At 38.6% G+C, this 15,932-nt stretch overlaps 1 protein-coding gene across 1 annotated transcript in view; it reads left to right on the top strand.

The window, feature by feature from the left end:
• The first annotated feature begins 4,044 nt into the window (after positions 1-4,044).
• The window catches only part of sp9 (sp9 transcription factor), a 40,661-nt gene continuing 28,773 nt past the window's right edge, over positions 4,045-15,932 (top strand). The window contains exon 1 of the mRNA XM_067444896.1: positions 4,045-4,077. Within this exon, the coding sequence (XP_067300997.1) occupies positions 4,066-4,077 (12 nt within the window). The 5' untranslated portion in view covers positions 4,045-4,065. The remainder of the gene's footprint in view (positions 4,078-15,932) is intronic.

The raw sequence follows: 15,932 nt of genomic DNA, 5'->3' as shown, positions 1-15,932 counted from the left end.
GCCACTTAAATACCTAAAGAGAGACATGTGCACTTTGTAATAATGTCAAATTAATAGTTTCACTTTACATTATGTTATAATGATCTTTTATCATGTTTTAAAGAAGTACACTTATTTTGATGTCGTCATACTGCTAAATAATTCTTGATTATCAGTTTAACTGTACTGCGCTATTCGATATTACAGGTAATGTTAATGTATAAAACGTTACAAATGTATAATTATACAAATCTATTTAAAAACATGACATACAAGTTTAATACGATTGACATCAAAGTATATTTTAGTTTACTGTAAATGCATGTCAGTAGAAGTATAAATTACATACACGGATCAGGCATAACATTATGACAGGTGAAGTGAATAACACTGATGATCTCTTCATCACGGCTCCTGTTAGTAGGTGGGATATATTAGGCAGCAAGTGAACATTTTGCCCTCGAAGTCGATGTGCTAGAAGCAGGAAAATGGGCAAGAGTAAGGATTTGAGCGAGTTTGACAAGGGCCGAATTGTGATGGCTAGACGACTGGGTCAGATCATCTCCAAAACTGCAGCTCTTGTGGGCTGTTCCCGGTCTGCAGAGGTCAGTGTCTATCAAAAGTGCTCCAAGAGGAACAGTGGAGAACCGGCCACAGGGTCATGGGCGGCCAAGGCTCATTGATGCACGTGGGGAGCGAAGTCTGGCCCGTGTGGTCCGATCTAACAGACGAGCTACTGGAGCTCAAACTGCTCCAGAAGTTAATGCTGGTTCTGATAGAAAGGTGTCAGAATACACAGAGCATCAGTTTGTTGCGTATGGGGCGGCACAGCCGCAGACCAGTCAGGGTGCCCATGCCGACCCCTGACCCCGCCGAAAGAGCCAACAGTGGCAGCAGAACTGGACCACGGAGCAATGGGAGAAGGCGGCCTGGTCTGAGGAATCACGTTTTCTTTTACATCACGTGGATGGTCGGGTGTGTGTGTGGCTTGCCTGGGGAACACATGGCCCCAGGATGCACTATGGGAAGAAGGCGAGCCGGCGGAGGCAGTGTGATGCTTTGGGCAATGTTCTGCTGGGAAACCTTGAGTCCTCCATCCATGTGGATGTTACTTTGACACGCTCCACCTACCTAAGCATTGCTGAGACCATGTTCAGCCTTTCATGAGAACGGTATTCTGGTGGCTGTGGCTCTTCCAGCAGATAATGCTCCTGACACAAAGCACAAATGCTTCAGGAATGGTTTAAGGAGCACAACAGCGAGTTTGAGGCGTTGACTTGGGCTCCAAATTCCCCAGATCTCAATCCACTCGAGCATCTGTGGGATGTGCTGAACAAACAAGTCTGATCCATGGAGGCCCCACCTCACAACTTACAGGACTTAAAGGATCTGCTTATAGGATATTTACTGTTTTGGCAGCAAAAGGGGGACCAAAACAATATTAGGGAGGTGGTCATAATGTTATCCCTGATCGGTGAATAAATATGTGCTAAAGTTCTAAAGTTCAACTAATAACATTTCTTATGAACTTAAACGAATACATTTTTATTTATATGCAGTGAATATGTAATTAAGTTTTTGAAAGCATTACATTAATTTCACACTCATAAAGTTATATTTTTTACAGTAAATAATGTCGATGATAAGTCTATTCTTTTTCACATGGACACGCATGCATGCAATTGCAATATTATAACAACCAAAGAAATAATGGGCAATTATTATCATTAAGATTTTTTTGCGATTGATTAGGCACTTGACTCATACCTAACAATTTTACTCTTTCATCAAACTTTTGTCAAAACTTTTATTTCTAACTGTAATATGAGAAAACGAATTATTGCCAGTCATTTTTTTATGAGATAAAGATCACTCTAGACAAGGCTCTTACTGGCACAGTCACACTGAAAAACACTTCGTAACACAGTGGTCTCTTTACACACGGGGCAAATGGTGGCGCTGCGTGTTTGTTGCGTATATATGTTGGTGTGGAAGGGAAGGCACCGAGTGTAGGGTCCTCTGATCATAATCAGGGTGTATTGTGGAGGGTCGTCCTGGCAGTGATTAGATAATGAATCTCTAAGACACTTAAGGTCTGATTCAGTACAACCATCATTATGTGGGGCTGCTATAGCCATCACACAGACAAAAAGCTAAATTGTGATTGGTGCTGAACAAGAACCAATCACCGTCTGTGTTACAGGACTTCTCAAGAGGAGTCACGAGTCTGGCCACTCACGGCACTCGCAGGGGGTCACATGGCCAGCTATGAAGTTTTTAGTAATTCTGTGGAAAGCCTGCATGCTGTGTGAAACATCATTACACACTCTCTCATTCACACACACACACACATACACACACACACACACACGTTGGTCTATGTGGTTTACAGGGACTCTCCATAGGCGTAATGGTTTTTATCAGGGTATTCTCACAAAAATGCGTATAAATAGTACGAGTGTGCAATGTCGTGGAATGTATACGGAAAAACTCATTTTGGCGTGCATATGATACGCTGTTTTTCGCGTGCATATGATACGCATTTTATGGCGTATTATACATACAAACCCCCCACCCCAACCCTAAACCTACCCAAGCACGTGTCATATATACGCCATAAAGTGCGTATCATATGCACGCGAAAAACAGCGTATCATATGCACGCCAAAATGAGTTTTTCCGTATACATTCCACGACATTGCACACTCGTACTATTTATACGCATTTATGTGTGATCGGGTATACTGTGCAAACCGTATTTTCTATCCCCTTACACTGCCCCTGCCCCTAAACCTATCCAACACACACACACACACACACACACACACACACACACACACACACACACACACACACACACACACACACACACACACACACACACACACACACTGCCCCTAAACCTACCCATCACAGGAAACATTCTGCATTTTTACTTTCTCAAAAAAACATCATTTAGTATGTTTTTAAGGCCATTTGAATTATGAGGACATTTGATATGTCCTCATAAACCACATTTATAGTGTAATACCAGTGTAATACCCATGTAGTTATACAAATTTGTGTCCTCATAAACCACATAAACAGGCTCACACACACACACACACACACACACACACACACACACACACACACACACACACACACACACACACACGTTTGTTTTTGTGACATATGGGGACATTGCATAGGCGTAATGTATTTTATACTGTACAAACCGTATTTTCTATCCCCTTACACTGCCCCTAAACCTACCCATCACACACACACACACACACACACACACACACACACACACACACACACACACACACACACACACACACACACACACACACACACACACACACACACACTGCTCCTGCCCCTTAACCTACCCATCACAGGAAACATTCAGCATTTTTACTTTCTCAAAAAAACTCATTCTGTATGATTTATAAGCATTTTGAAAAGTGGGAACATGGCCAATGTCCTCATATTTGACCCTCTCCTTGTAATACCTGTGTCATACCCATGTCATTATACACATTTGAGTCCTCATATGTCACAAAAACATGCCCACCCAACCCCCCCAACACACACACACACACACACACACACACACACACACACACACACACGCACACAAGCAAACATGTATACACATGCGAAACTTTTACAGTCCAAAAATGTGGTGAAGTATTGGTAGTTGCAAGCTGAAGACTGTCTATATTCATTAGGCAAGCACATGTCATTCATAAATCATGGTGCACAATGGTTGAGTGGGGGACATGAGTGGCTATGATCGGCATGTGCTTTTTTTTCTTTTTTTTTTGCGATTAGCCAGAAGGCATTTTAACTGACACCTCTCTGGAGCCGGCCGATGACAGCACAGGCCCCGCGTGCAACACGTCATGACAGTTATTCATATCATATCTCACATGTCACTCGAACCATGTCCAACAAGCTTGAGCTGGAAAATATTGATGATTCACTTAAACAATGACATTAAACGGATTTGGTTTAGTAAAATGATTCCAGTTCTTTCAATTTCACAGAAATTCCAGCACAGTTCTGCCCAGGAAACCTTCACTTTCTACCAGTTCCATGATTCTAAAGGTAAAGCACAATAAAACCAAATACTTTATGGTAACACTTTACAATAAGGTTTCATTTATTAACATTAGTTAACTACATTCGCTAGAATGGACAATGAACAACACTTCTACAGCATTTATTGTTCTTATTTTTATGTCAATCTCAACATTTACTAATACATAAAATAATTATTATGTGTCATGTTAACATTAACAAAGGTTAATAAATGCTGAATAAGAATATATTGCTCATTGTAAGTTCTTGTTAATGCATTAGCAAATGAAAGCTTATTGTAAAGTGTTGCCTTCTTTTCCAGTTTCTGCAAAACTAAAACAAACGAACGTTTCACTGGCTAATGATTGTACAGGTGATCAGCACAACAAAAGCTTTACTTTGTATCAAATCCATGTTTCAATAGGATATCTGCAGTTTTATGATTTTATGAATCTATGTTATCAAACAATGTTCGGCAGTTCTGTGCTTCCAGGCAAAACAAAAGCTTAAATTCAATTCTATAATTCCATCCAAACACAACAAAAGTACATTTTTGTTTAACCCTTGTATGGTGTTCGGGTCTGTTGGACCCGTTTTCATTTTTTATCGAAAGAAAAATTATACGACTAATTATTTTTTCAAACTGAGACTCATTGGCCTTGGCACTTTTTTCTGTGAGGAATATTTATCAGAACACATTTTCGATGACCACACACTGTACACCCCCCCCTACACATTTATATTACACACAGGATGTTCGGGTCCACTGGACCCCGGGCTAATAAAAGTGTGGGAATTGTAGGTCCTGTGTACCATTACTCTGTCCTCCTCCTGTCAGGGCTGCTGTTAGTGTGTGTGTGTTCTTGTATATGGTTTATGAGGACACAAATGTGTATAATGACATGGGTATTACAACGTAAACATGGAGAGAGAGAGATTGTGTGTAAGTGTGAGTGAGTAGCTACAAGAGTGAGTTTTGTTTCTACCCCTGCCGTTCCCACACGAGGTTGCAATTCTTAAATGTGATCTAACAAAGGTAAAGAAAAAATATTAACCATATATGCTGTTTGCATTGCTTGTAATTGGGATGAAGTAAACATCTATTGAGTATTTTAACATAACATTTTAGATTGAGTTGAATTAAAAACCCAAAAATGCAGCGGGTCCACCAGACCCACGAACACTGGCTGAGTAACACAAATATGACCACCACACAAGGGTTAAGTAATCCATGATTCTGTAGGTTACCAAAACAAAACAAACAAAACAAAACATTATTTTTCAGCGTTTGTATGTTATTAGTTTCGTGATTCCACTGGCAAAACAGAACAAAAGCTGTCATTCAATTAAGTTTCGTGATTCCATATTGGCAAAAAAGAAAAAGAAAAAAAAAAGCTCTGCGTTCTAATATTCCATGATTCTGTAGGTTATCTTGTTTTGTTTTTTTTCAATCAGTTTTATAATTCTATATGTTATCAAACAAATAAAAATTATTAAATTGTGTTCTGTGATACACTAGACAAAAAAAAAAAACCTTTTTAATATCCCATGTTTGTGTAGGTTATAACAAAACAAAACATGATTCTTTTTTTCTAACAGTTTTCTAATTCTACAGTTATCAAACACATCAAAAGCTTTAATTTATATCAGTTCGATGCTTCCAAAAAACGAAACAAGAACAAAATGCTTTAATATTCCATGGTCATTATATGAAGTTTAACACATCAGGGGGACATTCACATATGAATGAATTAAAATATACCAGTCAACGTTTCATGATATCTCTAATTATTTGAATGTACATTAACCATTTTAAATGAAGCATTATATATAATATAAAAAGTCTTAATATTACTTATCAAAGGTTTCATGACGCTATTTAAAGGGTTACTTCAGCGATTAGCATATGGCTTTCTATCAGTAGAAACCCTAAGACCATTTTAGATAAAGCATTATATATTCTAAAAAAGTCTTAATATTACTAATCGAAGGTTTCATGACGCTTTTTAAGCATACATTTTTAATGTCAGGTAAAGTCTTGCACTTTGCAGAAAGCTGTGATGACGCGTTCTGGTTGTCCTGCTGAAATGAAGTTATCCAATTACCGTGCGGCTAATGAGGCTGTTTTGGTTGCTCTGCTCTCTCTGAGGTACTCCACAGTATAAACAGTTCACTTACCCCACACAGAAAGGGGCTAATCAAGGGAATTATTGTTTTGCTGCTTCAATTTGCCGGCTCCCAGTTCTGCAGTGATTGGGAAGAAAATGTGCTATTGTTCTCTACGTTAATGCTTGAACTTTAAGAGAGAGAGAGAAAAAAAATGACACGAGTCGGTCCTGGATGGCCAGAAATATGTATATTAAAATTACACTATTGTATTTGTTTATTTGTGTACTTTCTCATGAGAATCTCCCTGTCAGTATTTCATCATTCCAAGCTGGGTTCCTCAAATTGTGTTGAAGACAATATCTGCTGAATGCAGAGCGATATAATACCTCAAGTTGAATGTATTTCATTAAAGGCGTGTTCCGTGTTTTTTCCCCTAGGCTTGGTTGTGTTTATGGGGCGCAGTATAACATCTTAATACTTCTTTTTTTTTTTTTTTAAACGCCGTATTTTTCTTCTATCCTCCCTTTATTCCACACCGCAGTCTGTCCTTTGAGCGGCTCGTTTGCTTCCTGCTTCTATGAAGCCCATCCCTCTGAAAAACGCAATGGTCTTAGATTGGTTAGAGGGCCAAATGTAGTTTCCTGTATTTTTATTGGCTGAAGTGCCAAGCACAGGTTGTCATGGTAACGCCACGCCCCTTCCCATTACGGGCAGAAGTCACATCTGCAGAGACTAGTGAGGGTTTATGATGTCACCAACCCAGGAATAAGCTCGTTGTAGTCCAAACCGGCCATTTTTGTAGGCAATAAACTGCCGTAACTTTAAAAGACAATATCTCCGTTTGCATTGAACTGTCAGCGCTGTAACTTTGCAGATACTGTTTATGCTCAAGCAGCGACATTACACACTAACTAAAGTTAAAGGGATACTTCACTGCTTTTTCATATTAAACTATGTTATTCCCTTAACTAAGACGAGTTGATACATCCCTCTCTCGTCTCAGTGACTTAATCTCTCTGACGCGCGGTGACGATCTGATAGCATTTAGCTTAGCCCACTAAGCCCAGTTCATTCACTATGGTACCAAACACAGAGATCAAGTTAGAAGCGACCAAACACCTCCACGTTTTCCCTATTTAAATACAGTTGCACGAATAGTGTAGTATGGTGACACAAAAAATAAAACGTGGCGCTTTTCTAAGTGGATTAAAAAGGAGAACAATAATGTATGGCGGAGTAGCCCTTCTGAGAGTACTTCGACTTGGCACAGTAAAAAGTCCCGGCTGAAACATCCTCCCTCACATCTCCCCCTATTGACAGAAATGAGAGAGGGAGGGGGAGATTTTTACTGCATTTTTACTGTGCCGAGTCTCACACACTCAGACGAGAGAGGTGTGTATCAACTCGTTTTAGTTAAGGAAATAACTTAGTTTCATATGAAAAAGCGGTGAAGAATCCCTTTAAAAAAGTGACATCGCATGCAACCAACCTTTTAAAAAAGAAAAGTCCTGCATCTTGAGCATGCTTGCATTTTCCTAATATTTACATTTGACGGTGAGTGAAAGCGTCTGTTTGATGTTTGAATAAACACAGATAGCAGAGGACGAGCCGAGGGGAAATCTCCACAATTAGTCCTTTAACAACAGGTTTGGTAAAGTTCTCTGCACTTATGAGGGCACGGCGCCACAGCCAGCCGCAAGAGGAACCGTAAAAAAAAAAGAGCTCTGGAGGAGGGGAAGAGGGAGAGAGCGGCCTCAGAAGTCAAGTCTATCTGGCAATTACCATTTTACTGCTGTTCTTTAGTTACTGTATGTTTGGAGGGGCCATTAGCAGGTGTGCCTGGGCTGTCTGACCCAGAAAAAGCCTTTATCTTTAAAAGAACATCCAAAGTCTCACTGAGACAAGAGATCTGTAGGGCCACAACACCAGCAAACACAAGCGTTCAAACATACAGGCACACAAAGACACCGTGTTTCAGATCGTTTAACAGCAGATTCAACCTTTGAAGGTTTGCAGATCAACTAAACACAAACTTCATTAAAAAATTAACCCTTTCAAAAGTACCTTTAAAATATTCTAGCTGACCCCCCAGCCCAGCATGAGTGCTTTTAGGCAACCCTTATTTCACCTTATTATCATCATAAACTTTATATAATGATCATGTTAGCTGATCTATAACGTGCGATGGACGCCGCCATGTTAGTTTGCACTATAATTCAGAGATTTACAACACATCAGTTCATCCACTTCTACCGAAACACATGACAGTAAGTGGCCGGTGAAGTGGGAGAAGAATAGAGTAATCGGTTACTGATTACAAGTTACAGGACAAAAATGTATGTAATCCATTACATTACATAAGAAAATATACTACTTTTGGATTACTTTTAGATTACTATTTTTGGATTACCTTTAGATTACTAACTACAAACTAGTTAATCACATTGATTATGAGAAGAATAATCTATTGATATAAATTACAAAAATAAATAAAATAGATTAATCTTTTTTTTTATGATCAACAACATGAAAGTGCATAAAATTGCATTATGACAGGGTTTCCTAGACACATGGGGTTCATGATGGAACTGCTGGGGTTCCTGAGTTTAATAACAAGCTATTAAGTAATTAAATCATAAAGATGTTCAATTAAAATAAATAAAACACAACTAAAACTATTACAAAAAACTTGTTTGCCTGCATGTCATGCGACTATTACCCGATTAATTTTATTGGTAACACTTTAGTATGGGGAACACATATTCACTATTAAATATGACTTTTGCCTCAATAAACTCCTAATTTACTGCTTATTAATAGTTAGTAAGGTAGTTTTTGTAGCATTTAAGTTCAGGTATTGGGTAGGATTAAGGGATGTAGAATAAGGTCATGCAGAATAAGGCATTAATATGTTTTATAAGTACTGATAAACAGACAATATCCTAGTAATATGCATGATAATAAGCAACTAGGTAATAGTTAATAACTGAACCTTAAAATAAAGTGTTACCATTGTATTAATTATTATTATTATTGAATTAATTTTATTATTGAACTAATTTAAAAATAAAAATTTCAGGGGGTTCTTCACATAAATATATTCGGTCAAAGAAATTTCAGCTGACAAAAAAGTTGGGGAATCCCTGCACTGCATGTAAAAATGAACATTTTATATGAATATGAAAAGATAAAAAAAGAAGTATTAGGGAGAATCAATGAATTATAAATATTTGACTGCCATTGTGAGAATGTATACATGTAATCAATAAAAAGTAACTTTAGTCTGATTACGAGTATTGTAAAATGTAATATTAATCCAAATACAAGTACTTAATTTTTGGGATCTGAATACATAATCCAGTAACCAGTTACTACCCAGCTCTGGTAATAGAGTAATAAAACACGTCGTCTATATATATATATATATTCTGTATGATGCACAAAATGTTCCAATCACACCGGTGTGATCTTATGCATCAAAGGGTTAAAAAGTGTAGACAAATATTTTTAAAAAGTGTCCCACCGTAAAGAAATAAGGACCACAATAAGGAACACGGTTCACCTTTCGATTTAGAAACAATATTTTATATTTTAGAGATACATCTGTTTTTTCTTACACCTAACCTGTAATTTATGGTAATTCACTGTATATTATATGACTGTGGTCACTGAAGATGTCCTTTGTCATGAGAGATATTCAGTGCAACAATTGTGTGTATATTTTTAATATATATTGATGTCTTTTCTATAGTTTTTTATGCGTCATATAACTATTATAGCTACTTACAGCCTTTTAAATGCACTGTATCCCTGAATAAAATAATAATAATTAGGTGATCCGTTAAATCACAGTTTTAAGTTAAGAAATGTAAAGTTAAAGTAAGCAGAACAGGCTTCACTCGTCACTATAGCCCCTTTCACACTGCGATTCCGGCAAATACACAGATAATGTGACCCGGCATTTGTTCCCGGGCCGCTAGATTTGGTCCATTCAGACTGCCAGTGAAATACCGTAATATGTGCGCTTTCACACACAACCCGTAACGGTCCCGGGTCGAGTTGACACCTGACATCCTGATGTGACGTATAACGGCGAGCGATCTCAGCTTTAGCGCGGATAGTAAGGAGCTCCGTGGTCTCGACTCGTGTCCAGTTTGCACATAATTCTGCTTGTTTAATTGTAGTTTCTTTTGTATACGAACACTCTCTGCGCTTTAAACACCGACGAGCTCTTCTGGCACTGCAGGGTTGTGTTATTGAAAAAACAAGCTCTAGGAGTCGCACGATAACTATGTACACATTGCGGCATAAGTTTTGGCTTTTGTTCACACAGCGCTCGTCCCGGGTCGAATACCGCAATATTACTAGGTCCCCGACCCGGGTTCAATTCGGTAATCAATGCCGGGACGTGGTTGCTTTCACACAGAAGGCGACCCGGGAATGTTCCGGGAATATTGCGGGTCCGACGTGCAGTGTGAAAGGGGCTCATGGAAACCAAAACCCCACAAATCTTCTAAACTAGCATAACAAAACATTAAACACTACTAAATATCACACTTAACATCAATCTTGCACAAAAAAACATTACATATACACATAATTTCAGCTTTTACGCCCCTTTTCGAGTGTCATGGCAAAGCATGCTGGGAAATAGAAATCCCAGCCCAATTTCAGATAAATTTAAGTTAGTCTAAATTAAATGAAACAAGTTTAGAAAACTCAAAATAACGAAGCAATTCAGATTACTAAAAATGTGTCCATTTTGAGGACTCAAAACAATAAGAAAGTTCTAAATACTCATAAAAGTCCATTTGATTTATCATTAATTATCTTGAGCATTAGTGATTTATGGTCAATTGTATGCGTATGTCATTTTAGCCACTGATTTGTGTAAGATTTGCTCTTACATATATTAAAATATGTCTGTGTTGCATAAACATTTTTAACAAGACGATGTTCCATACAGTCTAAACCCAGTGATTTGCATATTACATGATAGCTATATGTTTAATGTGATGCCTCCGTATGCAATCCATTTGTTTTTTTATATATACAAGCTGTATTTTAATATAAACTGGGTGTTTACAGCAGAGCACAGCACATCATTTCAATAATGCACAACCATTATTAAGCAGAAAAACATTTGACACATTGAGGAGAGATTGCGCTGCTACAACTGTGTCTTTTGTTGTGGATGGCTGCGAGGTCATGTGATTGACATCATTCACTCAAATTACAGTACTCAGCGGCAGTCCGCTTCCTGTGCGTGTTCGAACACGTGAAAAGGGAAGAGCACATCTAGATCACTTGCATTCCTTGGCTCGCCGTTAAGATGTTCAACACGAATGCGCCACGGCAATTGCCCTGGTATTCACGACCGTAAAAGCTGCTTTACGAGTCTGTCAGAAGAAGACATTCACCTCTGTCTCTAAAAAACAAAATAATCCGGTTATGTGCACAAATATGACGGACAAGCCCTCGTCGTCTTGCAAACTGGCGTGTCTATAAAGCGCAACTTGAAAATATCTCATTTGTCGCAGACCAAACACCACAAAAAAAAAAGACACCTTTGAAAATACTTCATTAACATAATATTATAGAGGCCAGGAGCGCCGGTAGATGAGACATTGAGAGGTTTCACTCGACAGGGAAGATAACCTTTCAAACTGGCTCTGAGATTCAGGCAGTGAAAGAATAGATATATCAGGACAGTTCCAGATTTCATTAGCTTTGAGAGACAATAATGGTTTTCATTCGTCTTTCACAGGAGCTCTCTGTCTGTCATTTCCCTGCCCCGGTGCGTCTGAGAGCGGCTTGATTGAAAGGAACCATCATATGCACATCCGTGTTGTCCCACACCATTCCGAGAGCAAACCGTTTTAGATCCTTAACTATAGCCGCCGCTGTGATTGCTCAGCCACCGGCAATTTCCTAACCAACCACCACCTGAACAATGATGTGTTCAGCCCTCTGCTCTCCAGGCTTTCTGAGGGGAATCATTTCACAGTTTGGAACGAGATCTCCATAGCAACTCCTCTTTGAGGGGTTTAGAATCACCATCCAGTAATTCTATGATCATCAAGCACAGCCATTCCCAACCGTTCTTTTCACAGCGGACATGGGCGGCCGGGAGGAGGGAGGGAGGGAGGGAGGGAGGGGTGTTGAGGCTGGGAGGAAATTCTACAGTCTATTTCAGGCAATTCATCCAGCCAGCCTCCATTAGAATTCAAAATATTTCGACCTTCAATCACGGAGCGTGTTATGTGGAACTGCTGCGATCTCCAGTCAAGACGAGCGACCGTTTTAGTCTAATCACCCAGGACGAGGCAAGGCAGAGAGAGACTCCTCAATCGAAGCCTAATCAAAATGCTCGTTTTAAACGCTGACAGTCTCTCAACACGGGCCGCAAACACGCCGCCGGATTGAAGCCCCCTCCTCTCTCTCTCTCTCTCTCTCTCTCTCTCTCTCTCTCTCTCTCTCTCTCTCTCTCTCTCTCGCGCCTGTCTGTAAATGGCGCTCAAAATACAGTAGATTTTCTCATTGACTGCAATCACATAATTCATCGTGGTGACAGAGTGTGTAAATGTTGTAGTGTGTGTACTGTACATCGGGAGGATTTCTCCTTGATAAATCGTTGTGCCGTGACATCAGTGCGAGACCTAGTGTGTGTGTCTGTCTAGTGCCTGAAGCCAAATGCGCCACTTGTGTGCACTTATGCGGAAAAACGGTACAAATGCTCTTGATGTTTCCTGATATGCTGTCGGGAAAAAAAAACGGTTCCCCTCAAAAATCTTTAGATGAATAGCTTGCTTTTTGTGTTGTTTGCAAAATTGGCTGCCATGATGATAGGGTGGTCTACATGGAAATAATTTATTGCTAATATATTTCACAAATAGTTATAAAGAAACGTCATATTGATTTAAACACCATTTTAAGTAGAAAGACTGAACCCAGCAAGCAATTTTGCATATAAGAGACTTCTAGCTGTCCAAAAACAGTCCTGGCATCTTGGCTAAAACGAGGCAAAATTTGGGCTGCCAATGAAAATAGGATTGTCTATCCCAAGAAATCAAACCAGACACCTTGAAACTTTGCTTACATGACAGAATACTGAACATTGCAAGTTACTTTGGCAAAAATGACATGTAACCAAATTCAAGGTTATTTTGGAGAGAAGTGAATTACTCATAGTCGGACTTAACCGAGTCCGGTGAAATGACGTCTGTTGCTTGCTGGGAAATAGTTTTTTTCTTATAAACATGACATCAGTAATCTTTGATTTATTTACAACTTTGAAAGATTATTTTTACATCATATAGTTGTTTTTTTTTTGCTGTGATTCAGGGGTCTAGTCCTTGGATATGGCTCAGGTTTCTCATATGGGATTTTTGTTGCTCGTTTTATCGCCCACCAGACAAATATCAACAAGTCACATGATATGATGCAACTGGAAAATCGTAAGTATTTTTTAAAGGGGGGGTGAAATGCTGTTTCATGCATACTGAGCTTTTTACACTGTTAAAGACTTGGATTCCCATCCTAAACAGACAAAGTTTCAAAAACTAAGTTGGACGTTTGATGGAGTATTTCTGTGTCAAAAATACTCCTTCCGGTTTCTCACAAGTTTCTGAGAATTTTTTTCGAGTATGGCTCGGCTTGACGTCGACAGAGCGGAAGGTCCTTGTATGGGCCGTGCGCGCGAGAGCGACCAGAGCAAGAGCAAATCCAAGGCGCTCATAAACACTGCTCTCACTGCTGTCTCAGGACTTCACTAAATCAACAACGTCACCAAAGAAGTGTGTTTTTGATGGAGCGGTGACCATAAAGGTTCACAATCGTGCTTTGGAAGCAGGTGGTGAGTAAAACTGCTTCAAATGTCTATGTTGTTGGCTATCGTCGCGTGAGTAAACATCAGTGAACAACACGATCGTATAGTTAATTTATCAATGAAGCATGCGATGTAACTTATGGCGTGTGTTTAAACACATTTGTTTAGCTGACCACTATTGGTATCTGTTTGTTTATTGTAAAGCCACCCCAAAACATAAACCTAGGTGACGTCCACACAAAGCACATTCAAATGCGCTACTCCATTGTTGTTCTATGTAACACTATAACACAGTCTGACGTGCAAAACCGTTTTGCTTACGATTGCTAAGATTTAGTCGCATACAATAGTCCATAAACCAAATCATGTCCTCACAATCCACAAGTAAACAAACACAAATGTTGACAAGCCACTAAATACAGTACATACCACGTCCTGCTGTTGCTGCTTATCCTGTTCAATTTATTTCAGCCTCCAGATCTGATTCTGGATCATATCTGTATTAGTTGAATCTGATTGATAGCCATTGTTTAATAGGGTAACGTTTTTTTTCCACGTTTGACGATGTCAGTAGGGCTGGGAATCGATTCCATCGCGGGGAATCGACTCCTCTTTATTCACTTGTCTCTCGCTTACTAATAATTATTGGAAGTCTATTTAATTTTTGCAAAAGGTTCTTTTGAACAGTTCGTTTCAAATAATGAGTTAAAAATTAGTTGTTTTTTTTTGCGTCATTGCGTGATGACGTCACTAGAACGTAATTCTAACTACTTTTTTTTATGGTATGAAACGTTCAAATCAAGCCATATGTGAAGGCATATCGCTGATTATTACTATACCTTTCATTCACTTAGTTTAATAGTTTTTATTGTCATTGTTTCCTTCTGTGATCCTGCATCGTGGACAAGTTTGCTACAAAAAAAAAAAAAAAAACAGCCGCTCGTTTTTTTCCGGAAAGACTCGGTACAGCCTATATTTCTTTTATAAATATAATAAAACTAAAGACTTTTCGGAGATATGAAGGATGCAATACTACTCTATAGGTACTCAAGATTGACATGAGATTGACATGAGATATTTTATACAGTTTTGTATGATATGCTTATGCACAGCCGAGGGTTGGGTTTTGTTTCTTCTAAAAAGGTATGTTTTTATACAAAATGTAGGAATTTGCCAAAACAATAACTAGTTAGTTACTTGTATTAGTGCCGGGTAGTGTGGTTTTGTCACGGTATGTGTCTTGGTATTTTCTACATAAATCTATTTAAAAAACAAAAAACAAAAAAAATACATTTATACAAAAAAAAATTTATTCCTTCAAACAATGTTCATATTAAAGGCTTAGAAAACAAATATAGTAAATGTAATGGGCTTTGCTATATTATGTGCAAAAAAGGGGTTAAAATCAAATTACATTCTAACATTGTAAAATTACTATCTTAAAAAACAAAAATAATGATTTTATTTTTAAATTCACTAAACTAAAAATTAACTAGCATTTGATTACCCCATTATTATAGTCACTTTCATAAAAAAATGCAATTTCTTGTAGGTTTATAATTCTACATTTGGTATATTTATTGTCCAACAACAAATATTTTTTAGCAATACATATTTTAGTAAGAATTATTGCGCTCCTATTCTATTGCACTCCCTCTGATACGTGCGGCGGCGCTCGTTCATGGATGTCAGTGAATTTTAGCGGAGATTCGCTTGCAGAAGGCTCGTCCTCTCCTGACAGCAAAATATTAGCACATCTTTCTAACATTAACTGTAGATGTAAGCTATGCCCTGAGGAAACACTCCATCTCAATGCATTAAACATCTCAGGTATCTCAGCACATGTATCAGAGCTTCTGATGGGGCAAGCTGCTTTAAGCAATACATGTTAATTATATCTTACCAGTTATTTTAAAGGCCTTAAAGGTCCACTGAAGTGCCTTGA

Source organism: Pseudorasbora parva, chromosome 5 (genome assembly GCF_024679245.1).
Source record: "Pseudorasbora parva isolate DD20220531a chromosome 5, ASM2467924v1, whole genome shotgun sequence".
In the NCBI taxonomy this organism is placed as follows: domain Eukaryota; kingdom Metazoa; phylum Chordata; class Actinopteri; order Cypriniformes; family Gobionidae; genus Pseudorasbora; species Pseudorasbora parva.
This window is presented reverse-complemented; position numbering and strand designations above follow the sequence as displayed.